The sequence below is a fragment of the Leopardus geoffroyi genome, chromosome B1, assembly GCF_018350155.1.
Source record: "Leopardus geoffroyi isolate Oge1 chromosome B1, O.geoffroyi_Oge1_pat1.0, whole genome shotgun sequence".
NCBI lineage: Eukaryota > Metazoa > Chordata > Mammalia > Carnivora > Felidae > Leopardus > Leopardus geoffroyi.
The window spans coordinates 5,834,590-5,859,118 of record NC_059327.1 but is presented as its reverse complement, the minus strand read 5'-3'; the positions used below and the strand labels follow the sequence as shown (position 1 = coordinate 5,859,118).

Sequence of the window (24,529 nt, the reverse complement as noted above, 5' to 3'; positions counted from 1 at the left end):
GAATATTTTTGCTTTATTAAAAACAGCTATCTCTTCTCTGAGTTACCAGACAGAAGCATAGTAAAATAGTACATTTTTATTCTTCTTGTGCATGTCCTCCTAATCTTATGCAGACATAGTGATCGAGTAAGCATTATTTTCTACATGATGTTTAAGATTATGAAAAATGTAAATTTGTATTTAACCAAAATGAATCATTATTTTGACAAGTTTTACTTTAACAGCGACTGTGTTTTACCATTATTAAATCTTTAAGATAATATCCAAGACATTTAGGTAACTTAAAACCTTCATCTGATGCTAAACTGAGTTAATTAATGGATATTCATTAATCATTGCTCAGTAAGAAAGAATACAGAAATTCTAATAACTAAGCATAATTTTAAGGTTATATGCTTTTGATTCTTATTTTTATATGCTATAGAGACAATGAAATACATAAAAATGCTGATATGTGATGCTGTACATTTACCCATCCCCAGTTTTCCCAGTGGTTACTTTAGTAAATAACTTTAGTAACTAATTTTATAAGTTAGTCACTTTTTGGGGCACCTGGGTGGCTGTCAGTTAAGCGTCTAACTATTGATTTCGGCTCAGGTCATGATCTCACAATTGTGAGATGGAACCCGTGTTGGGTTCTATGCTAAGCATGGATCCTGCTTGGGATTCTCTCCCCCCACCTCCCTCTGCCTGCCCCCACTTCATTCGCACACGTGCACTCTTCACTCCCTCCCTCAGTAAGTAAATAAATAAATGTCTTAAAAAAAAAAAAAGTAGTTATTTTAGTTAGAAGTTAAAATTAATATGTGGTTTATACTAAGTAGCAATACTTTTAAAGAAATACAACTGTGTACATACTTCTAGAGCTCGAGCCCCACGTTGGGCTCTGGGCTGACAGGGCAGAGCCTGCCAGGGATTCTCTCTCTCTCTCTTTCTCACTCTCTCTCTCTCTCTCTCTCTCTCCTTCTCCCTCTCCCCTCCCCCCGCCCCCGTCCACTTGCATGCACATTCTCTGTCTCTCACAAAATACATACATAAACATTTAAAAATAAAATAAAATGTAAAGTGTTATTCATTCATTCATTCATTCATTTTTCTGTGTAACTTGTTTACATAACAAAAATTCTGTGTTTTACCAAAATCACCTTCTATGGTTTATGTTGACTTTATTGCTTCCTTGTGTACTTAAGAAATCAAGTCATTTAAGAAAAAGGTGAGGCATTTTAAAGTTACATGATTTCTGTGTTTACTCGTAAAATCTTTTCTTGTCACTTTGATCAATTAAGTAAGTAATCAAGTATTGTTTCTAAGTAACTGACGGTCGTACCTTAATCAAGTGCTCAAAATTTCCTGACAGCTTTTGTTATTTTGCCTTCCTCAAAATCAAATCCAAAAGCTGTCTGAGATTTCCCAGATACACCTGGAAAATCACAAAGATTTCTTCCACCACACGAAGACGTGCTAGAAATCATTAGGTCAATGTGATACGTTACTATTGATGAGTTGTCAATAGACTTGTCAAATCAGAATTGACACTCAGTCTTCCTTGGGTTCCACTTGTGTGAGTAAAGCGTTATAAACACACAGATTTTTAGGTCTGACTCTGGACCCAGCAAATCTCTTGACAATCCTGACATCTTCTTGGTCTACTCCATTTACATAATTAGGATATCCATGGTGTATCTTCAGATTATTTTGTTATACCTGAAGGGTTTTTTTTTTTTCCTGTAAAGATTATGTTCTTCCATTTTTATAATCACACATAATGTCCACTGTTCTCTGAAGGCAGGGCTAGCCATTATGCCTACAGATGTTGACCGTACTGTTTCTGGTGGCCTTCATCTTGCATACAACAATGTTCCCAATCAGCTGTGTTATTCCACTCTCGTCAGACCTTTCACTTTTGAGAGTTACCAGTAATAAGTTAGCCACAGCCATTTAGAATCTTTGTCACCTACACATTATTTCAGTCTGATGCTTCCTGATCAGCACTTGCAATAACCTAGAGGCCAGAGATTTGTCTTCAAAAGAAAGACCCTCTTACAGGCCATGGCAAAGGAATATGCCAAATAGTTTGGGCACAGTCTTCTGATGGTGTCTTTTAAACAACACTGAGACCCTGCCAGGGGATTGACTCAGGATTTCCAGAATTCTAGTGGGGAAGCAGATGGCTTCATGAGACTACTAACCCAAGACCAAGCAAAGTGAGAATGAATTCCATAGGCCTAAATGAACTACTGAAGAGGGATTGTGGCTTTTATTTGGGAGTATTTTACTGTTCTATTCTCTGAATACAAGGAAGTCCCAGCTCTTCTTACACTGTATCTTACAACAGTTCGGTCAACGAAGCTTTTGCAACAAGAAAGGATCCATTTAGAAACGGTATCTGAGTCTCCCTGCCTGACCCCTCGAGAATTTGGGAACTCAATATTATTTAGTGTTCTTACTTTCAGAGCAGTATAATTACTTGCCTAGGTTCAAAAAGGATCGGTCTTCCTTGTTACCAGGACAGAACTGAAAAAAACTGTAGATGCAACCATGGCCTCGACTGGAAGACCACATTTGAGTATACTGTTCAGGGAATCAGTAATGAGCAGACACTTTTAAGGAACTAGGGTGGACTTGATGGCACCAATGCTTGCCAAAGTCCTCTTGGGAAAACCAGCCTGTCCCTGGCTTCCGGGGTTCCTGACTTACTTATCAGCAAGAACGATCACTTTGTAGCAGGCCCAGGAACTAGAGGATATGCTGGGGACCTCAGGAGAAAAGAATTTACCCAAATGTATAGATACTTAAGGTGAAATCTGAGCGCAAGCTCTTGGCTTCTTAGCCCCAAGAGGCTTTTAAATGTGCAATCTAAGATCCCTTATGAAAACTTCCCGCAAACTATTCTTGCTACACCTATGTAAATAAATCTAATGAGACCAGTCTTATTCTGTGATCATAAATAATCTCTCTTTGATTATTAGAGGAGGGACTATGGGAAAAAAATTGTGTCTCTGTCTCTGTGGGAAACTATGCATTGTTTACACTACACCATTCCAGGATATCAGATCCTAGCCATGTTCACTGTCTGAGTTATTTTGCACCTCTTTGTACGCTGCAGGGAACTGACAGATGTGAAAACTCCATTTTTTTCTTTTTTTTTTTTTTTTTTTTTGTTGGTAGAGATTCACTTGACTTCCTTTTCCCCTATGGAAAAACTAGTTTCCATCCCTACCTGCATATTGGTCCCATTCCTGTTGCTTTGCCCAAATTGTCAATCGTTAACCAAATTTCCTTCATGGTCTGGCTACAACCTCTCAAACTAATGCCCCCAATTTTTCCCCCACCTGATTTGGCCTCACCAAGAACTGGCACCTGACCGTCCCAAACTCTGTCTGGACCCCAGTGACCTCGAAGCTGTCCCTTTTGCCCAGGTTTGAAGAGGGCCCGAGCACTGAAGCCTGTGTGACCACACATGAGCAGGATCCTCTCTGGACAGGCCACAGGGAGGTGGGGCACAATGCTCAGGCTACACATGCCTTTGGATGACAGGTAACCACACCTGTGGGCAAATGGCTCAACACCCTCAAGACAATCTGCCATGTGGCAAAGCTGAAAGGTGCTCCTCCACCAAAGTCAGGGACCCACTGGGCTGGTTCCCCTCGGGGCTCAGCTCCTGACTCTTAACTATACTATCGCCTTCTATACCAATTTATATCATTCCTTTTCACTTCGGGAATCCTTATTGTAAGATGCCTGATCTCCAGGACCATAAGACAACAGACCTTTGCCGTCACCTCTCAACAGATGGAAGCATCACCAACAAGAGTCCTCCGGAGACTATTTCCTAGATGCCAGTCTGCCTCCAAGGCTATGATTGCCTCTGACTTGTTCAGGAAGGAATGGTATCCGCTTTGAACAAGAGGTAGCAGTGACAACATAGAAGCCAAGCTCTGTACTGCTGGGCAACAGTGCTGGTTGGTAAGGTCCCCCCCCCCCCCAGTGTTTGAAGGAAGGCTGACCCCCAAGGACCACTTTGATCCCCAATAATCCAAGAAAAGACCCATCACCACATTTTCCCCTTCATGACTCAGGAAAGACTACCTCATTCTTGCTCGTTTCCCAAAGACTCCCTAAGGACACCCTTACCTGCCCAGCAAACCCAGGCTTTCTGCTTTGCTCTGAGCTTTCCTTCCTAAGGAATGGTCTCCACATCACCAGGCTCTGAAATAAATCATCTCCTTAACTGCCCAGCACATGTTGTCTTTTATCTCTTCTGCACATGTTGTTTAAACTCCCGGGAACAGAGTTTTGATAAAGTTTGTGATTACTCAAGCAGTAGTCTCGTTAGATCTACTGAAGTTTTAATTTCAAATGTCAAGTTTACCCTCTTTGGTCAGTTTTTAATAAAAAGTGATAAAAAGATGAGGAAATCCTTGAGTCATTATTTAATGAAAGCAGAATCATCCAATTCCTAAGAAAGAATACTATAAGATACTAAATACCCATTTAGCCTTTAAATAATAAATAAGCCAGAACAATTTCTCAAGCGAAGGGGTTTGGCAGATAAGGTCAGACAGATATTCTGATACCCTAGACAGGATGAACAAATAGGCAAAGAAATATTCATGAAATCAAGGGGCTCCATGGGGAATCTCTGAGTAGTTTGTATGGATTCAACAAGATGTCACTTATGAGATCAACATCAGAAAGGCTTCCCTAAGACAGCAAAGAGGATACATTTTGGGAAGAATTATGAAAAGACTGGACATAAGGTCAAAAGATATAATAATAAGCCACTGCAAAAACCTAGCCCAATGAGAGAGGATGGAGGTCATGGGTTTAACTGTGTTCATCAGACATGAGAATAAACGTGAGCATACAGCATAGATCTTAACATTTTAGTTATAAGTATGAAGATCTCAGAAATGAAAGAAGTACGATAAAATCATATGGACAGCCTCAAGAAAAGCTGAAATCTTATTATTTGCAATATAATAACATAAAATGAAATGTTCTCACTCTTCTGCAAATCACACCTGCTCCCACACTGAAGGATTTCAGGGTATCTCTTATAGAATGTCTATTACAGAAAAAGAAAGAACTACTCTGTGATACCTTTAACACCGCTGCTCAGTGAGAAAGAAAATGTAGGGCTCTGTACCTCAAAAAGGAAAAGCACTTATCCAAGAACAGCTATACAGCACCAAAGAGCAGTCAAAGCAAACACTGAAAGGTAAGCCTATGACATAATCTAATAAACAGTGAGAAACAAATCACAAATATAAAACGCTGCACTCAATTTCAACAAAAGCATTTTCTGGAAGTTCTAAAGTAGTGAGTGGTGGAAGAAAACATAAGTATTTGGGAAATAGTCTGATTGGTTTTATTTTAGTAACATCAAGGGGAGGTCAAATCAAACAAAGGTACTTGTTTTATTAGTGACAAAAGAGGAACACTTTAAAAATAAAACATTCTTAAAAAAATTAATTAATTAAATAAAAATGAAAACTAAATAAAACATTCCTTGAAATGTTTTGGGTTTAGGTACCGTTTCATAAGTGACAGTAACAGTACTTTTCCTAAAAAGGAAGTGAAATGAAATAATCAGCACATTTGCCAGGATTACTGATTATGTTCACGAGTCAGTAATATAAGGCCACCTAGACACATGGGTGCCACCGGAATCATATGTTTATACAAACTGTGAATACAGACGGAATAAAAAAGAGCAAATCAAATATGACAAGAGATAAATTCTGGAAAATGTCTTCCAATCACTTCCTGAGAATATTCTATCCTCTAGATCCCTGGCAAATGCATCATTAAAGTGTCTTCAGAAAGACTCACTCTGAATCCAAGAGGTGAAAGTTTTTTTGTTTTGTTTTTGGTTTTGTAATACGCAGCTCCCTAGATGTATACTTCATACTGCTTCATACTGCTGTTATCTCCTTGTTAATCTGATGATAAACTCTATATTCTAAAGCTGGGTTCACTGCAGAAAAATGGGACAAAAATATTTAATTTTCTTATATTAATCTTTTCATAGCTTACTTATGTTCCCTTGTATCTTTTTTCCTTATGTGAAATTTGTTTTCCATTAGGAGGATTACAGGGACTTGACACTTCTAAAAAATAGAATACCTTTCTAAATGTTCTCAAATGATACAAGGATAGTGATCAATAAAGTGTCAGTATCAATTTTGAATACTTACATACTGGAAAAGAGTAATTCTTATAGTAAAAAAACAAGCATAGAGAAAATGTACAACCAAGTTCTTGATTCATCAATACCCTTAATGTGTTAAAAAAAAAAAAATAACACACATGTATTACCTCACTTATTAGGATGCTTTATCCATCAATCTTAGTTTCTAAAACTATAATCCCCTTTGACTCTAGACATACACACATTGCCTGGCTCTGAATGTGGAGAACTGGAGGCAGGGAGGCTCTAACAGCGATGAGGACACTGTTTCCGATTCAATGCTTGTGTCCCCCAACTCCGTATGTTTGTGTCCCCCATCCACCAATGTGATGGCATCTGGAGGTGGGAGGTGACTAGGTCATGAGGCTGGAACCCTCGTGAGTGGGATCGGTGCCCATACGAGAGTCCCCAGAGAGCTCCCTTGCCCCTTGGGCCATGTGAGGACACAGAAGACAGCTGTCTACGAACCAGGAAGTGGGCCCTCAGCAGACACGGAATCCGCTGGATCTTGATCTTGGGCTTCCAGCCCCCAGAACCGTGAGAAATAAATGTCTGCTGTGTACAAGCCGCCCAGTCTATGGTGTTCCGTTACAGTGGCGCGAACAGAAGAGATGCTGAATGCCAGACCTTGTGTTTACACAGTCGGTTCTCCACTCCACGGAATGGCGTTCCGTGGAGAAACGGGGCTGGGGCAACAAAATAATTATGAGCGGAGAACATCTTCGCCTTCTACAGAAGACGAATTGTTCAAAGAAGAACAGAGCGTGTCAGAAGGGCAGCTTGAAGGAGTGCTTGCACGGGCTAAATCTGGGACAATCTCTGCATCCTCCTCCCAAAACAGGTGACAGCAACGTATTACATAAGCATCTATGAGTCCACACAGTATGTGGTGGGGGGAGGGGACCTATAGGGCATGAGGGAGGGCAGGGGAGGGGAGGGCTGGTCCTAGTCACAGTCTGCCACCTGCAGAACCGAGACAGTCGCTGGGGACACAAAGATGGGCTTTGGGGCCTGAACTCTTTGGTGTGACCTTTGAGAGAAACTTGCTCAACATACTTAAGTTCCAGGGAGGGACAGAAGCTCCTTCCACCAACTTCTCCGAATATAACCCAAAGCTCAGTAAATCTCGCCCTTAGGAAACAAATGGGGTAGATTTGGGGGAACAGGGAAATTCATGGGATTTCCACGCTGGTGCTATTATTTCGAATCAAAGGCACATGCCTCTATCCTTGACCCACAGGGGTCACATGGCAGACTGCCGCCCTCCTCAGCTGTCTCTGATTCCTGGTGTCCTAGGAATTTTGCTGCATTGTGTTAAATCCTCACTCAAAAAAACTGGAATGACACCGTAAAAAAACAAAACAAAAACAAAAAACAAAAACAAAAGAAAAAAAAAGCCACAAGCTGATCAATGCTGGGAAAGATGTCAGTGCCTTTTTTTAAATGAGCATAAATAGATCATGGCCAGTGGATTTACTTAAAAAATAAAAAGAGGAAGACATTTATACAGAAAAATAAAACCACTTAACTCCAAAAAAAAGAAAAGTTTTCAAAAATTGGAAAATCACTCTTACTGAAGACCAGAATTGAAGCACAGCTCCAGACCAAACTGCTGTGGTTTGACAGCCATTGTATATTATATTATTTCCCTACATAGACTCATCACTGATACATTAACTAAATCTTAACTCATGTCCAAAAGCCACAAAAGCACATGCCAAAATCTATGTGAAATGCCTCATATTTTATTTTTTTAACAAAGTCTGTAAGAATGCCTCATTGATTATGAGTTGTGGTTTTATCTGTCACACTTCTAATTTAACCCGTTTCCTTCTCAATAAGGCTGTTTTTATTTCTTCTTCTTTTTCTTTTTTTTTTTTTAAGCGACTGAAGTATCCTGGGATAATAATATCCATTAATTTATATCCCTAATAATATTTGGAAAGGACTAACTTTAAAAATGAGTACAAAAGACTTGAACAGACTTCACAAAAGGAACAGTAATAAATATCTTACGATGTAGAGAGGATGATCGTTCCTCCAGAGAAGACAAGAAAAACCTGCTTGGGGAAACCACCCACATTTACAGTGAAACCTAGCCTTTTTGGACAAACGTGTGCAGCTATGCATTTCTCTGTGCGAATGATCTAGCCGATCCTAGGAGCATAACAAATGAGACAGCTTGTCCCCCGTTCACACATCTCTCTGATGTCAGTGGAAACAAGCCGTAAGATCTGCAGGCCTCCCCCTGCTTCCTCTCTTTGGTTCCGTCTTTGGCTTCATCCAGAGGCCGCAGCAGTTCCAGGAGATACATCCAGCCATAACAAAGGTCTGAGGAGCAGGGAAGCATTTCTTCCCAGGGCTATCTCGAGTGAGAAAACACTTTTTTTTTTTTTCCAGAAACCTCCCAGTAAGACTTCCCTTCGCATCTCATTGGGCAGAAGTGAGTCATATTCCCAAACTAATTACTGGTAAGAGGACCAGAATGAGCGTAATTAGCCTGGACTAATGGTCTGAGGGTAGAGTGGATGTGGGGGGGTGGGGGGGAGGTGGAGGCAGAGAGGTGGCAGGAAGGCACGAACACGTATGCACCAGCCTGGCTGGGCGGCACAGAGAAAGCATTTTCACTAGGGACACAGGACTGTGCGTGTTTCACTCATCGGCAGCTTCCGGTACTCACAAGAATCCATTTGGTTGCTTTTTTTGTTGTTGTTTTTTAAACATAAAGATTCAGATTTGCTACCTCAGCAAATTACTTTGCTGGCATTTCTGCATATCTGAAAGAGGTTAATCTGATTATTGCTCAACTTAGGTTGAGGCTACCCCGGTTTACTATCATTTGGTGCTGTTACCAAGCCTCCCTTAGAAACTGTTTCTAACCGTTTGCATCTGGAACGCGCATCTCTTGTTTGCCCGGCATATAAGATGCTTACAGGCAGACCATAAGTACAATTCTTCAAGTGTCCCCATCAAGTGTCTCCCAGACCTCTCCCGGTGGGGAGAGCACTATGCTGGCCTCTGCAGTCCCTGGTGACCACAGATGGCGCGGGAGGACAGGACTTGGAGCCATCCTGACTGTCCCTCACTGCCACGACCTCCAGTGCAAAACAAAGCACACATTTTTATAATGTATGCAGAATCAGTCATTCTGGATTGAACGCAGAAAACACATTAAACAAAAGGTGGCACTCTTTGAAGCTTCTTTTTAAATGTTTTTATATAAATATTGTTTCTCCTATAACAAGGAAAAAAAATAATAACATGCTCATGGAGCTGAAAGCATTGCCACACCACCATCGCGAGGCAGCTGGTTGTCGGCTTTGCAAAGTTGACACCTGCTGCGGGGGGGGGTGGGGCGACACCTGTCATAACGGGTACATTCCTACCACCGCCACCTCTGGGTACACTGTGCCAAGAGTGAGATATCCAAGCCATTACAGATCATTTATACACCTGCGTTAGAAATCGGGGGCACCTGCAATCTCTGTAAACTCACCTATCAAAGGGTCTGCCCTCCAAAGCCCTACACAGGACATGAGGCCCTATCTTACCGCATACAGCAGGTCTGAACAATGGGTAATTATTTATGGGGACATTCATAAAGGGTGTCATCCTCGAGGAAGTGTGGCAATTCCCCTAAGCGAGTAATAACAACACACGCGTGCTGAATTTTCAAGAAACAAAATAAATATCACCTGTCATTTGGATGAGTCACTGCTATTTCAACTTGAAAGTTAAACTTAAAAACAAAACAACCCGCGAGATTATATGCTTCCAGCCAAGTGCACTATCTGGTGGCAAACAGCCAAAGCCCCGGAATTCACTGCAAATTGTAAAAGTGCATTCATAAAATGTCAGAGTCTCCAGCAGAGCAGTGAAGCACTCATGCAGGGGGCCTCTTGGAGGAGACACACTATTAGAAAAAATGATCCATTTTCAACAAAAAGTGGCTCAAACAGCTCATTTTCCTTATTCAAGAGGGCTTCGATGTCTTTCCAGCTCTCTCGTTCCCTGTCCCTGGACAGCCTGTCTAAACTGCACTTTAAGTCCTCTCTTCATCCCATCCTGCACCAATATCCTTCTACCTTCTCTCCACCGTAAGCTGCCTTCTTTAGAGAAGTCAGACAATGAGCTACAATTCCAAATCTACCACCTCCACAACAAAGGCATCGTCAGAGCTCTCGGAAACACTCTATCTAGTACCTCCATGTGACAGCAAAATAGGAGAATCCATCTAAAAAGAGGTCATAGCATCCAAGAAGAGCAGCTCTTGGTAGTAACACTGAGCACGTTGCATGCAGCTTACATAGGTTCACTGGTACATCTCAGTTATGTTCAGATGGTTCTGAGGACAATAGGAAGGAAGGAAAGAAGGAAAGAAGGAAAGAAAGAAGGAAAGAAAGAAAGAAGAAAAAAGAAGAAAGAAAAAAGAAAAAAAGACAAGGAAAGAAACAGAAAAAAGGAAGAAGAAAAAAAAGAAAAAGAGAAAGAAAGAAAGAAAGAGAAAGAAAGAGAAAGAAAGGAGGGGGGAAGGAAGGAAAGAAGAAGGAAAGAAAGACAGAAAGAAAGAAAAAAGACATACAGAAAGACAGAAAGAAAGAAAGAAAAAAGACAGGAAGAAATAAAGAAAGAAGAAAGGAAGAAAGGAGGGGGAAGGAAGGAAAGAAGAAAGAGAAGAAAGAAAAAGAAAAAAATAAAGAAAAAAGAAAGAAAGAAAGAAAAAGAAAGAAGAAGAAAAGAAAGAAAAGAAAAGCAAGCAAAGTATTTGTTGGTAACTCAGAGGAAACAAATCACCAAAATGCAAATCACTGACTGTAAAACTCATGCTTCTAGCCCCCTGGGTGAGGGTGACAGGGGATGATTTCACACTAATGGCCCAAAGACATGTAGCCCCATCTAACAGAGGTTCTCACCTAAGCAGGTGGCCATCATTTCAGAACCATGTAGGAGCTTTTAAAAAATATGCCAAGGGGCACCTGGGTGGCTCAGTCAATTAAACTTCCGACTTCAGCTCAGGTCATGATCCCACAGCTCGTGGTGGGTTCGAGCCTCGCGTCGGACTCTGTGCTGACAGCTCAAAGCCTGGAGCTTGCTTTGGATTCTGTGTCTCCCTCACTCCATTCCTCCCCTGTTCACACTCTGTCTCTGTCTCTCAAAAATAAACAAACATTAAATAAATAAATAAATAAATAGCCCAAATCTTCTTCCCCCTGTGCCCAGAGATCCTGTTTTAGCCCAGGCATGACTGTAGTCAATATATCCAGTAAGAGACCTTGTTTGGAACATCCTGGAAGTTGGAGGGCCATTTTAATTAAAGACACAGAGCAGTCTGGGGGGGGGGGGGGAGGAAAGTGAGCTAGGAGAGGGACAGAGACCCAGTCTACTTTGAGTTACAGATTCAAAACTAGGGACAGTCAATATGTGGGCATAATTGTCACCCACATTTGTGCTGGAAAAACTAGCTAACATTTAATGAGTGCCTCTACGTATCAGACATCATCTGCGTATTTCAACACATTTAATTAGCAAAAAAATTTTGAGATTGACACTACTCTTATACCTGTTTTACGTAGGAGGAGGCAAAGGCACAGAAATATGAAGTAACTAATTCGACACGATAGAACCAACACGGAACAGAGCCAGGATTTGAACGCAGGTAGTCTGGCTCAGGAATCAACACTTTTAGCAAAAATGTGCTACAGTGCAAGACCTTCCTGCTTTCACTGATACAAAACCACCCTACAAGTTTAGGAAGACTATTCAAAAACAGATGAGGCACGTCATGATGCTTATGATACTGTGTGATAGCTAAAGGCACCAGAAATGGTCTAACACGTTTACTCAAAAAGAAGGGGTTGGGGTGCCTGGGTGGCTCAGTTGGTTGAGCGTCCATCTCGTGATTTCGGCTCAGGTCATGATCCCACGGTTGTGGGACCGAGCCCTGTGTCGGGCTCCACGCTGGGCATGGAGATTCTCTCTCTCCCTCCCTCTCTTTGCCCCTCCCCCTACTCACTCACACTAGCTCTAAAATGAGAACCAGAAGGAAAATGAAGGCAACCCTTATTTACTCGGCAAATCCTTACTGAACACCTATTTTGTCTGTGGTACTGAGTATTAAGAGATGAACAGGACACAGTCTGTGTCCTAAAGGGACCATACCCTGGTAAAAATGTGAGAACAAGTGATTATTAGAATATACACAAGCTATGATTCATCATCTGTTCTCTATTCTATTTTAGAAACATGTAGAAATTAAAGCATTTAATCTGGTGTGTAGTGTCTTTTCTCCTTCCTCCCCCTCCTCCTCCTCCTCCTCTTCTTCTTCCTCTTCTTCCTCTTATTCTCCTCCCTCTCCTCCTCCTCCTCCTCCTCCTCCTTCTTCTCCTCCTTCTACCACTGTCAACATGAGTATGCTTGTATAATCTGAGGTATTGGGCCTTCATTTCCCTCTAGCCTCCAAGCTTACGAAAGCCACTGTAACCATTTCTGTGCTTTGACCCCCAGCTTTCCCTCTCATGGGAAGAGGTGGTTCTGAAATGAGGTTTTAAAACACAGCCACTTGTGAAAAGCCATCCAATTGATGACTTACCTTGAAACATTTTGTGGGGCGCCTGCGTGGCTCAGTCACTTACGCATCCAACTCTTGATTTGGGCTCAGGTCAGGATCTCGCAGTTTGTGAGATCAAGCCCCGCATTGGGCTCTGTGCTGACAGTGTGGAGCCTGCTTGGGATCCTCTCTCTATCGCTCTCTAGCCCTCCCCCGGTCACACTTTTTCTCTCCTTCTCTCAAAATAAATAAACATTTAAAAAACAAGAAAAATTTTGCTGACGATAATAATCAATATTTTAAACAAAAAGAAAAATGACAGAAGTAGTCATTCTGTCAAATGGCTGATGTTTGCTTGTTTGCTTGTATCTTGTCAGCTTTATGGATTATTCACAATAGGGAGGTTGTTCTGAACTGCTCATTCTACCATTCCTGAAAATAATGGGTACATTTTAACAGCCATTGAAAAACAACAACAACAACAACAAACATATTCTAAGTAGAGACACTTTAGTCTAGTAGTCAGGATAAACAAAAAAACTTTGAAGAAAAGAATGTCATATATGTTTACCACAGTACTAGCATTCATCTTACATTTAGCTTCTTCAGAATCTATGTTTGACAATGCTAAACAAGCAACAGAGAAAACAGATTAAGATTGGTCTTAGCATGTTATATTTCTCCCATCTTTCCAGATGGAGAAATACGTCTTCTTGTCAATAACCTACATATTGTAAGACTAGAGAGGTAATGAGATTGCTTAACTGGATTCTCAAAATAAAAAAAGGTTTAACAAATTTATAAACATATATTTAAAGTAATAAATCTACAAAAGATAGTTTCCCACTGATTTAAAAAGTGACTTCTCCCACTAAAAATGGGTACTAAACCAAAAAACTTCCAATGAAATTTATTGTTCTGAGGTTCTATAATTCTTTATTGAATTATTTTTGTTTTCATTATTTAAGAGGTGTTTTCGTGTGTCTTTTGCAAGCACTGACTTGAATGTTCATCTTAAAAATCCTTTCTGTTCATTTAGTCTCTCACTGCTCTTTTCTCAGAGTAGGATTTATCCTGTCTCTACTTACAACAGGTTTGTTGTTGTTGTTGTTGTTGTTGTTGTGTTTAATGGCTGTTAAAATTCACTCATTTTCAGGAATGGTAGAGTGAGCAGTTCAGAACAATCTGCCCACTGTGAATAATCAGTAAAGCTGACAAAATACAAGCAAACAGGCAAACATCTGCTATTTGAAAACACACCTGACCTGGTACAACAGTGAATTATAGAAAGAGACACCTTCAGAGTTGAACCAGCATCTGAAGGCCATTTTCCCCTGGCAGGTAGTTGGTCTCATAGTTAGAAGTTCAACTTCAAATAATCTCAATTCTTTATAAGAAGATCAACCAAAAGTAACCAGGCACATTAGAAGAACACAAGACTGAAAACAAAGAAAAACAACAGAAAACAAAGAAACTAAATGTAGCCAGAAAATGGAGTTATCTGGTAGAGACTTCAAAATAAATGTCTATAGTGCTTAAAGAAATAAAAGACAAGATTAATAATTTTAGCAGAAAACTCGAAAAGTTCTATCCCCTCTCCACCTTGACAGCACAGATGGGAGCAGGGTCTGGCACCCTAGCCAGCCTACCACCTCAATGGCCCCCAGGCTGCTAATCCACACCAGCGACAAGCCGTCCCACCTGGGTGGCCCCAGGGCAGCACACACTGAGACATCCCTAGTCAGCACTCACTATAGCTCCAGCCATCTCACTGAAGTGATATGGGCACAAAGCACCCAGAACACTCCAGGCCCTTACTCTAGCTCTAGATGATGTGCTAGGGCACTCTTGGCACAGAAAAATCTGGGCCACCCCAGCCCACACCTGCTGCAGCCCCAGCCACCCTACTAGGGTGCTGCCTGTGCTGAGCACGCTGGTACATCATGGCATGCACCCACTTCAGCTTCAGCTGTCCTAGAAGGGTATTCTGTGTGCAGACATACCTGGGACAGTCCTGGACCACACCCACTTTAGCTCTGGCCATCCAACTAGGCCAGCCCCAAGCACAGAGTCCCCCAAGACCCCCAGTCCATGCCAGCCACAGCTCAAGCCAGCCAGCCAAAGTCACCAGGCACATATAGCCTACACAGGGATGACCAAACACTAGATCATTCTTTCAAGTTTAGAAGCACCTCTCCCACCTAATTCATAGAAACAAACACACAGAAAGTCATGTGAAATGGGGAGACAGAGGAATAGGCTCTAAACAAAAGAACAAGAAAAAACTCAGAAGAACTAAATGAAATAGAGATAACCAATCTACCTGATAAAGAGTTGGAAGTAATGGTCATAAAAATGCTCACCATAATAGAGAGAAGAGTGGATGAACGTATCAGGAACTTCAACAAGGAGACAGCAAACATCAAATAGAGCAAATCAGAGCTGAAGAATACAATAACCAAAATAAACAGTACAGTAGAGAGAATCAATGGTAGATTATAGAGGATGCAGAAGAACACATCAGTGATCAGGAAGACAGGGTAATGGAAAACTTCCAAGTTCAACAGCAAAAAGAAAATAAGTAAAAGATGAGGACAGGTTCAAGAATCTCCTGGACAACTTCAATCAAACACTTTTGCAAGATAGGGATCCCAGAAGGAGACGAGAGAGAGAAAAGGGAAAAAAAAAAAATTACTTGAAGAAATAAGTGAAAACTTCCCTAACCTGGGGAAGAAAACAGATATCAAAGTTCAGGAAGCACAGAGTTGGTCCTGTGAAGATGAATCCAAGAAAGTCCACACCATGACAATAATAAAAATGCCAAAGATTAAAGATAAAGAGATCATTTTAAAACTAGCAAGAGAGAAGAAGCTAGTAACATACAAGGGAAACCCCATAAAGCTATCAACTAATTTTTCAGCAGAAAATTTGCAGGCCAGAAGGAATGGCATGATACATTTGAAGCACTCAAAGGAAAAAACTACAATGAAGAATACTCTACCCAGCAAGGTTAACATTCAGAATTGAAGAAGAGATACAGAGATTCCCAGACAATTAAAAGTTAAAGGAGCTCACCACCACCAAACTGGCCTTACAGGAAGTGTTAAAAGGATTTCTTTAAATGGAAAAGGAAAGGCCACAATTAGAAGAAAATCAGGAAAGGAAGACATTTCATGAGTAAAAGCAAACACACAGTAAAGGTAATCACTTATAAAGCTAGTATGAAGGTTAAAAGACCTAAGTAGTAAAATCAATGATCTAGAAAATTAGTTCAGGAGACTCACAAATAAAAAGATATAAAATATGATAACATATACACGAAACATGGAGAAGAGTAACAAAAATAAAGTTCTTTTAGAAAGTGGTCAAACCATGGGGCGCCTGGGTGGCGCAGTCGGTTGAGCGTCCGACTTCAGCCAGGTCACGATCTCGCGGTCCGTGAGTTCGAGCCCCGCGTCAGGCTCTGGGCTGATGGCTCAGAGCCTGGAGCCTGTTTCTGATTCTGTGTCTCCCTCTCTCTCTGCCCCTCCCCCGTTCATGCTCTGTCTCTCTCTGTCCCAAAAATAAATAAACGTTGAAAAAAAAAAAAAAAAAAAAGAAAGTGGTCAAACCTAAGTGATCATTAACTTAATACAGACTGCTATATACTTAGAATGTTATATATGAACTTCATGGTAACCATAAAACACCTATAAGAGAAAAACAAAAAATTAAGACAGTAAAGCATAACACTAAAGAAAGTCATCAATCACAAGGAAAGAGAGAAAGAAGGGAATAGAGAAAATCTACAAAACAACTAGAAAACAATGAACAAAATGGCAATTAGTATGTAAGTATCAATAATTAAGTGTAAATGGTCTAAATGCTCCAATCAAAAAACACAGAGTGACAGAATGGATTAAAAAAATAAGACCCACCTATAGTCTCCCTACAAGAGATTCACTTCAGACCTAAAGACATATATAGACAGAAACTGAAAGGATGGAAAAAGACATCCCATGCAAATGGAAATGGACCAAAAAAAAAAAAAAGCCAGGGTACCAATACTTATATCAGACAAAATAGACTTTAAAACAAAGACTGTAACAAGAGACAAAGAAGGGCATTACATAATGATAAAGGGAACAACCCAACAAGAAAATATCAAGTGTAAATATCTACACACCCATTATAGGAGCACATAAATACATAAAACAAGTACTAACAGACTTAAAGAGAGAAATAGACATTAATATAATAATAGGGACTTTAACACCCCACTTACATCAATGGATAGATCATCTAGGCAGAAAATCAATAAGAAAACACATTAGACCAGATGATCTTAAAAGATATATACAGAGCATTCTATCCAGAAACAATAGAATACACATTCTTTCTAAGTGTACATGGCCCATTCTCCAAGAAAGATCACATGTTAGGTCACAAAAAAGTCTCAATAAATTTAAGACGACCAAAATCATACCATGCATCTTTTCTGACTACAATAGTATAAAACTAAAAATCAATTACGAGAAAAAAAACTGGAAAAAAAAACACATATATGCTATTAAACAACCAATGGCTTCAACAAAAAATTGAAGAGGAAATAAAAAAATAAATGGAGACAAATGAAAATGAAAACACAATGGTCCAAAATCTTTGGAATGAAGCAAAAGGAGTTCTAAGAGAGAAATATATAGTGATACAGGAAATAAGAAATGTCATCTTAAGAAATAAGAAAAATGTCAAATAAAGAATCAAAACTTATACCTAAAGGAACTAGAAAATAATCAAACACAGCTAAAAGTTAGTGCGAGGAAGGACATAATAAAGATCTGAGCAGAAATAAATAAAATAGAAAACTAAAAAATAGAAACGATTAATAAAAACAAAAGCTTGGTTCTTTGAAAAACTTAACAAAATTGATAAAACTTTAGCAAGACTCACCAAGTAAAAAAGAGAGAGGACCCAAATAAAAAAAGTCACAAATGCAAGAGAAGTAACGACCACACCATAGAAACAGAAAGGATTATAGGAGACTACTACGAGAAATAATACCAATAAACTGGGCAATATAGAAGAAATGGGTAAATACCTAGGAACATATAACCTTCCAAAACTGAATCTAGAAGAAGAAAATCTAAACAGATCAATTACTAGTAATGAAATTAAACTAATAATCAAAAAACTCCCAATAAACTAAAGTCGAGCACCAGAGAGATTCACAGGTAAATTCTACCAAAGCTTTAAAGAACAGTTAATACCTATTCTCCTCAAACTACTCTAAAAAATAAAAGAGGAATGAAAGCTTCCAAATACATTCTATGAAGCCTGAATTACTCTCATACCAAATGCAAAGATACTAGAGAAAAAGGAAACTATGGGGCAGTATCCCTGATGAACACAGATGCAAAAATTCTCAACAAAATATTAGCAAACCAAATTCAATAATACATTAAAAGGATTATTCCCCATGATCGAGTGGGATTTATTCTGGGGATGTAAGGATGGTTTCATATTTGCAAACCAATCAACATGATGATAAACCACATTAAAAACAACAAAAAGAATAAAAACCATACGATCATCTCAATAGATGTAGTAAAAGCACTGACAAAATGAACATCCATTCATGATAAAAACTCTCAACAAAATGGGTTTAGAGGAAACATACCTCAACATAATAAGGCCATATAGGACAAATCCACAGCTAACATCATACTCAATGTGAAAAACTGAGAGCTTTTTATCTAAGATCAGAAACAAGACAAAGAAGTCCTCTCTCATTACTTTCATTCAACATAGTACTGGAAGTCCGTGACACAGCAATCAGACAAGAAAAAGAAATAAAAGTCATCCTAAGTAGTAAGGAAAAAGTACAATTGTTGCTATTTATAGATGACATTATACAATACACAGGCAACCCTAAAGACTCCACCAAAAAATTTTAGATGTAATAAACGAATTCAGTAAAGTTGCAGGATACAAAACTAATACACAAAACTCAGTTTCATTTCTATATACTAATTAAAAAGTATCAGAAAGAGAAATGAAGAAAACAATCCCATTTATAACTGCACCAAAAAGAATAAAATACCTAGGAATAAACTTAGCCAAGGAGGTGAAAGACCTATACTCCAAAATCTATAAAACACTGATGAAAGAAACTGAAGACGGGGCACCTGGGTGGCTCAGTCGGTTGGGCATCTGACTTCTGCTCAGGTTATGATCTCACAGCTCATGAGTTCAGCTCCACATTGGGCTCTGTGCTTACAGCTCAGAGATTCTGTGTTTCTGTCTCTCTCTGCCCCTCCCCTGCTTGTGCTCTCTTTTCTCTCAAAAATAAACATTAAAAAATTAAAAAAAAAAAAAGAAATTGAAAACATAAGCAAATGGAAAAATATACCATGCTCATGGATAGAATTAATATTGTTAAAATGTCCACAGTACCCAAAGCAATATAGATACAATGAAATTTCTATCAAAATACCAATAGCATTTTTCACAGAAGTAGAACAAATAATCCTAAATTTTGTATAGAATCAAAAAAGACCCCAAATAAACAAAGCAATCTTGAGAAAGAACAAAGTTGGAGCTATCACAATCCCAAATATCAAGGTATACTACTAAACTATAATAATAAAAACAGTATGGTACTAGTACAAAAATAGACACATAAATCCAAAGGAAAGGATAAGGGGCCTAGATATACACCCACACTTATAAGGTCAATTAATCTACAACAAAAGAGCAAAGAATATACAGTGAGGTAAAAGCAGTATTTTCAATAAATGGTGCTGGGAAAACTGGATAGTTACATGCAAAAAAATGAAATTGGACCACCTTCTAACACACATACACAAAAATAAACTCAAAATGGATTAAAGACCTAAACGTGAGACCTGAGATGATAAAACTCCTAGAAGAAAACATAGGCAGTAATTTCTCTGATATTGGCCATGGCAACACTTTTTTAGATATGTCTCCTAAGGCAAGGGAAACAAAAGCAAAAATAATCTAATGAGACTGCACCCAAATAAAAAGCTTTTATGTAGCAAAGGCATTGATCAACAAAGTGAAAAGGCAACCTACTGAATGGGAGAAGATATTTCCAAATGATATATCTGGTAAGGGATTAATATCCAAACATATAAATAACTTACACAACTCAACATCAAAAAACAATAATGATAATCCAATTTAAAAACAGAAGAGGACCCGAACAGACATTTCTCCAAAGAAGACATACAGATGGCCAACAGATGCATGAAAAGATGCTCAACATCTCTCATCATCAGGGAAATGAAAATCAAAACCACAAGGAGATATCACCTCACACCTGCCAGATGGCTAGAATCAAAAAGAGAAGAAACAACAAGTGTTGGCAAACAGGTGAGAAAAAAAGGAATCCTCCCGCACAGTGGGTGCAAACTAGTGCAGCCACTATGGAAAACAGTATGGAGGTTCCTCGAAAAATTAAAAAATAGAAATACCATATGATCTAGTACTTACCCCCCCAAAGAAAAAGCCCAGAAACACTAACTTGAAAAGATTTATGCATCCCTAGGTTTATTGTAGCATGATTTACAATAGCCAAATTATGGAAGCAATCCAAACGTCATTGATAGATGAATGTATAAAGAAGATGGGGTGCCTGGGTGGCGCAGTCGGTTAAGCGTCCGACTTCAGCCAGGTCACGATCTCGCGGTCTGTGAGTTTGAGCCCCGCGTCGGGCTCTGGGCTGATGGCTCAGAGCCTGGAGCTTGTTTCCGATTCTGTGTCTCCCTCTCTCTCTGCCCCTCCCCCGTTCATGCTCTGTCTCTCTCTGTCCCAAAAATAAATAAACGTTGAAAAAAAAAGAAGATATGGTCTGTGTGTGTATACACACACACACACACACACACACACACACACAAATGGTATATTACTCAGGCATAAAAAAGAATGACATCTTGCCATTTGCAACAACATGGTTCAACCTAAAGAGTATGATGTTAGATGAAATAAGTCAGACAAAGACAAATACCATATGATTTCAATTATATTTGGAATCTAAAAATCAAAATTAACTAAACAAACAAAAGCAGAAACGGACCCATAAATACAGAGAACAAACAGGTGGCTGCCAAAGGGGAGAAGGTGGGAGACAGGCAAAATGGGTGAAGGAGAGTGGGAGATACAGGCTTCCCATTATGAAAGGAATAGGTCAGGGGGTCGAAAGGTGTAGTTCAGGGAAGAGAAGCAACGGTAGCTAGTAGTGTTGTGTGGTGACCGACGGTAGCTAGGCGAGCACGGCATAAGGTGTAGACGTGTCAAATCACCATGCGGTTCACCTGGAACTAATGCTTCAGGGAAATCAACACTGTGTGTCAACTTTTCTTCAATAAAAAAAAAAGACCAAAATATAATTTTTTTTCAAAATATAAATTTTTTAAAAATTATATAAAAAATAAAGATTTTCTTTTTTAACGTTTATTTTTGAGACAAAGAGAGACAGAGCATGAACGGGGGAGGGGCAGAGAGAGAGGGAGACACAGAATCCGAAACAGGCTCCAGGCTCTGAGCCGTCAGCACAGAGCCCGACGCGGGGCTCGAACTCACAGACTGTGAGATCATGACCTGAGTTGAAATCAGATGCTTAACCGACTGAGCCACCCAGGCGCCCCAAAAATAAAGATTTTCAAAACAAAAGTTGGAACAAGCATGAACAAGTAGCGTAAGTAAACGTACTAAACTATTTTGTTCCTGAGCCTGTCAGTTGAAGGAATGCATATATCATTCTGTATTTTGTTTCCCCTTGTGACCACTTACTTGTTTTATTAACACCCATGACAGTGACACCACCTGACATTCGCCACTTGTGTGGCACTTATCCCTCGCACACAATAATGCTGGGAGGGAAGTCACACAGGTGCGGTTTAAAGCGAGAGGCTTTGTGAGAACCAAAGGGACAAGGCTCCCACCCAGCATGCATGTCTCAACCCCACATTCTCCAAAAGCCCCCGTTGGCGACGTAAGGTGATCAGCAGGTAGGAGCCAGGCAAGGTCAGATGTCTGAAATATTAACTTCCATAGTGGGTAAATAAGGAAGTGAAACCTGGGATCAGACAGGGTGAAGTATTATTATGGTAATAGGTAACCAACATTTACTGGGCACTTTTATGTTGTTGTTTTTTTTGTTTTTGTTTTTGTTTTTGTTTTTGTTTTTAATGCAGGCCTAATACCAAGTAAGAGATGAGTAGTGGGGCGCCTGGGTGGCTCAGTTGGTTGAGCGTCCGACTTCGACTCAGGTCATGATCTCGCAGTTTGCGAGTTCAAGCCCTGGGTCGGGCTCTGTGCTGACAGCTCAGAGCCTGGAGTCTGCTTCGGATTCTGTGTCTCCGTCTCTCTCTGCCCCTCCCCTGCTCATGCTCTGTCTCTCCCTGTCTCAAAAATAAATAAAAAACATTAAAAAAAAAAAAAAAAGAGAGAGAGATGAGTAGGTACCAAGTAAAGATGGGTTATCTTTCTCTAACAAGATATCCATGGAAGAGTAAAATGTCGGTAACCAGTATCATAAAGTGTGGTGGTCTAACGTAGGGGCGTACAGAGATTGCCATGGAACACTTCCGAAGGAACAGGGCATAAATACTAGTGCATGTGTCAATAAATATCAGTTGAATAAACGTCAAAAGGTGCTTTTCCCCAAAAGGAAAAGGTTAATGCCCTGCCACAATTAGGAAGGAGACAAGGACGCAGGGAAACAAACATCAATGCAGCCACAGAGTCACCAGCTCCCTACGAAGGCACAGTCACAGGAGGCAACGCGTTGGGGCAGGTACAAAAAGTTGTAACAGGTGCAGGGACAGTGGCTACAGCCAGAGCTCAGGGAGCCAGCTGTGTGGTGTCACATCCACTACTCACATGCATGCGAGACAACCTCGACAACTTCTGTCCCTACAAGTCTATTGCTCTCTCTACCTGTCATGTGGTTCCTTTCTGTTTGGGGAGTCCATTTCTTTCTTTTTTTTTTTTCTGAGACAAACCAGAAAGCATCAGTAAAGAAATCAAAGTTTCTACCACTTATACCAGACTTCCATGGAACCTGTGTAGTTTGAAACTTCTTTAACCATTACCAATATAAGGAAAACATCACTGTTTCTATTCCTTGGGTCAAATTCGCCCCTTGTGTTTGCCCTCAATATTGGGATGCCTCCGTGCACCCTATGAGCTATCGCTGCTTCTTTTCAATTCGTTACTTGTTTATCAGGACAGTTTTCCTATCGTGTGGAAATCAGGTTTCACTATACATGAGGCATAAGATAATGACTGACTAGTTTTAAATTTAAGCCAAAAGAGCAGATGCTGAAGAATCGAGACATTTTAAACCCTCCTTACATCATTCATCCCAGCAAACAGCGTGATGAGAAAGCTGTACACAGAGCAGAAGCTGGGTTTACAGCTGAAGCACAAAAGAACGAGAACCTTTCACTCCAATGGCTTCCAATCAAACCCTGATTAGCTCACAAATGAATTATGTTTTGGATTCTTCCCCTCCTGCCTCGTGAATGTTGATTCACATCATAAAACATCAACTGTTGGCACACCCCACACCCTCAGCCTGAGAGAAGCTGTTGGCATTTTCACAAGCAAGAAATGCATTGGCAAAGTGGTGGCAAAGCTTCTTCGACAACATTAGCTCTCTTTCGTGAATGTAACCAACGCTCTCAGTTTTACTGCCAGAGTTTTCCAGCATCCATCTGTATAATTAATGGTTTAAATAAAGCACAAGCTGGACAGACTAGTTTACGTGACATTAACCCAGAGTAGAACATTATGATGTAGTAGCATTGGAAAGTTTAAAATAATATTTTCACACACCAACCTTTTGGCCTCTCCCTCTTTTCTTTGATTTCTCATGAGGTCTGGCGAGATCCTGACAGCCCTCCAATGAGCCATCTAACACATCAGGCCTTGCTGGTCCGTTTTTAACACCTGGAACCCAAGAGGATTTGAAGATTAGTTAGAACTTCACATGGACTGAATACTAATGCAACTTAACCAAAATAAAAATTGTAAAATTAATTTATGCACACTGGTAACACCAAAGTACTATTCTCTTAAATAAACACTGCATACGCCTTGCTCTTTGAAGGTCTATTTAGAATTCTCAGTTTATTCCACTACAATCTCCCAAGTGGAATTCACTTAACTCAAAGGTCAGGAATAATTTTGCCTGTCAGGTGACAATGTACCAGTCCTACGGTATCCCATCCATCCAGCAGGCGATGCAAGAACATGTATGCCCACACCTTACGCACTATTCAAACTCCCAACTTGTAAACTTTTACAAACCCAAAGAAAGTAGTTCTCTATTAGAGGAAATAAGTATTCTTAGCTCTGGGGTCAGATTTACCCTAGAAAACAGTCTATAGTACAGTACAAAGCTTTAGGTTTCCATCTGCAAGTGACAGATGATTCTGTACCCCACAAATGTCAACCTTAGACCAGCATCTTGCCATGAAGACACATAAACCAAAAAGATATTTATTGAGTGAAACTGGTTTCATTAGACGCTAAACAGTGTAGAAATCCTACACGACGCACAATGAAGTGTGAAATGACTACTCGGAATTGCTACAACTTTATAAGGTGCTCCTCTCCTCTCTTTCCTCCCAAAATAGTTCGCCTACTATGTGACTTAGTTGATATTTGGAAGGAAGACTAAAGAATACTAGCTACCACTTCTACGGTCTCAACAGGATAACACGTATAAAAGGCGAAAAGCAGCTTAGGGAACACTTATGTCCCAGCCACAGCCAAGTGAT

General features: G+C 40.0%; 1 protein-coding gene across 6 annotated transcripts in view; it reads right to left on the bottom strand.

Moving 5' to 3' along the window:
* Nucleotides 1–24,529, bottom strand: part of MCPH1 (microcephalin 1) — a 273,858-nt gene that overhangs the window by 183,782 nt on the left and 65,547 nt on the right. For all 6 annotated transcript variants that reach the window (XM_045451845.1, XM_045451854.1, XM_045451870.1 and 3 more), the window contains one exon: nt 23,587–23,696. In XM_045451845.1, coding sequence (XP_045307801.1) covers nt 23,587–23,696 — 110 coding nt within the window. The remainder of the gene's footprint in view (nt 1–23,586; nt 23,697–24,529) is intronic.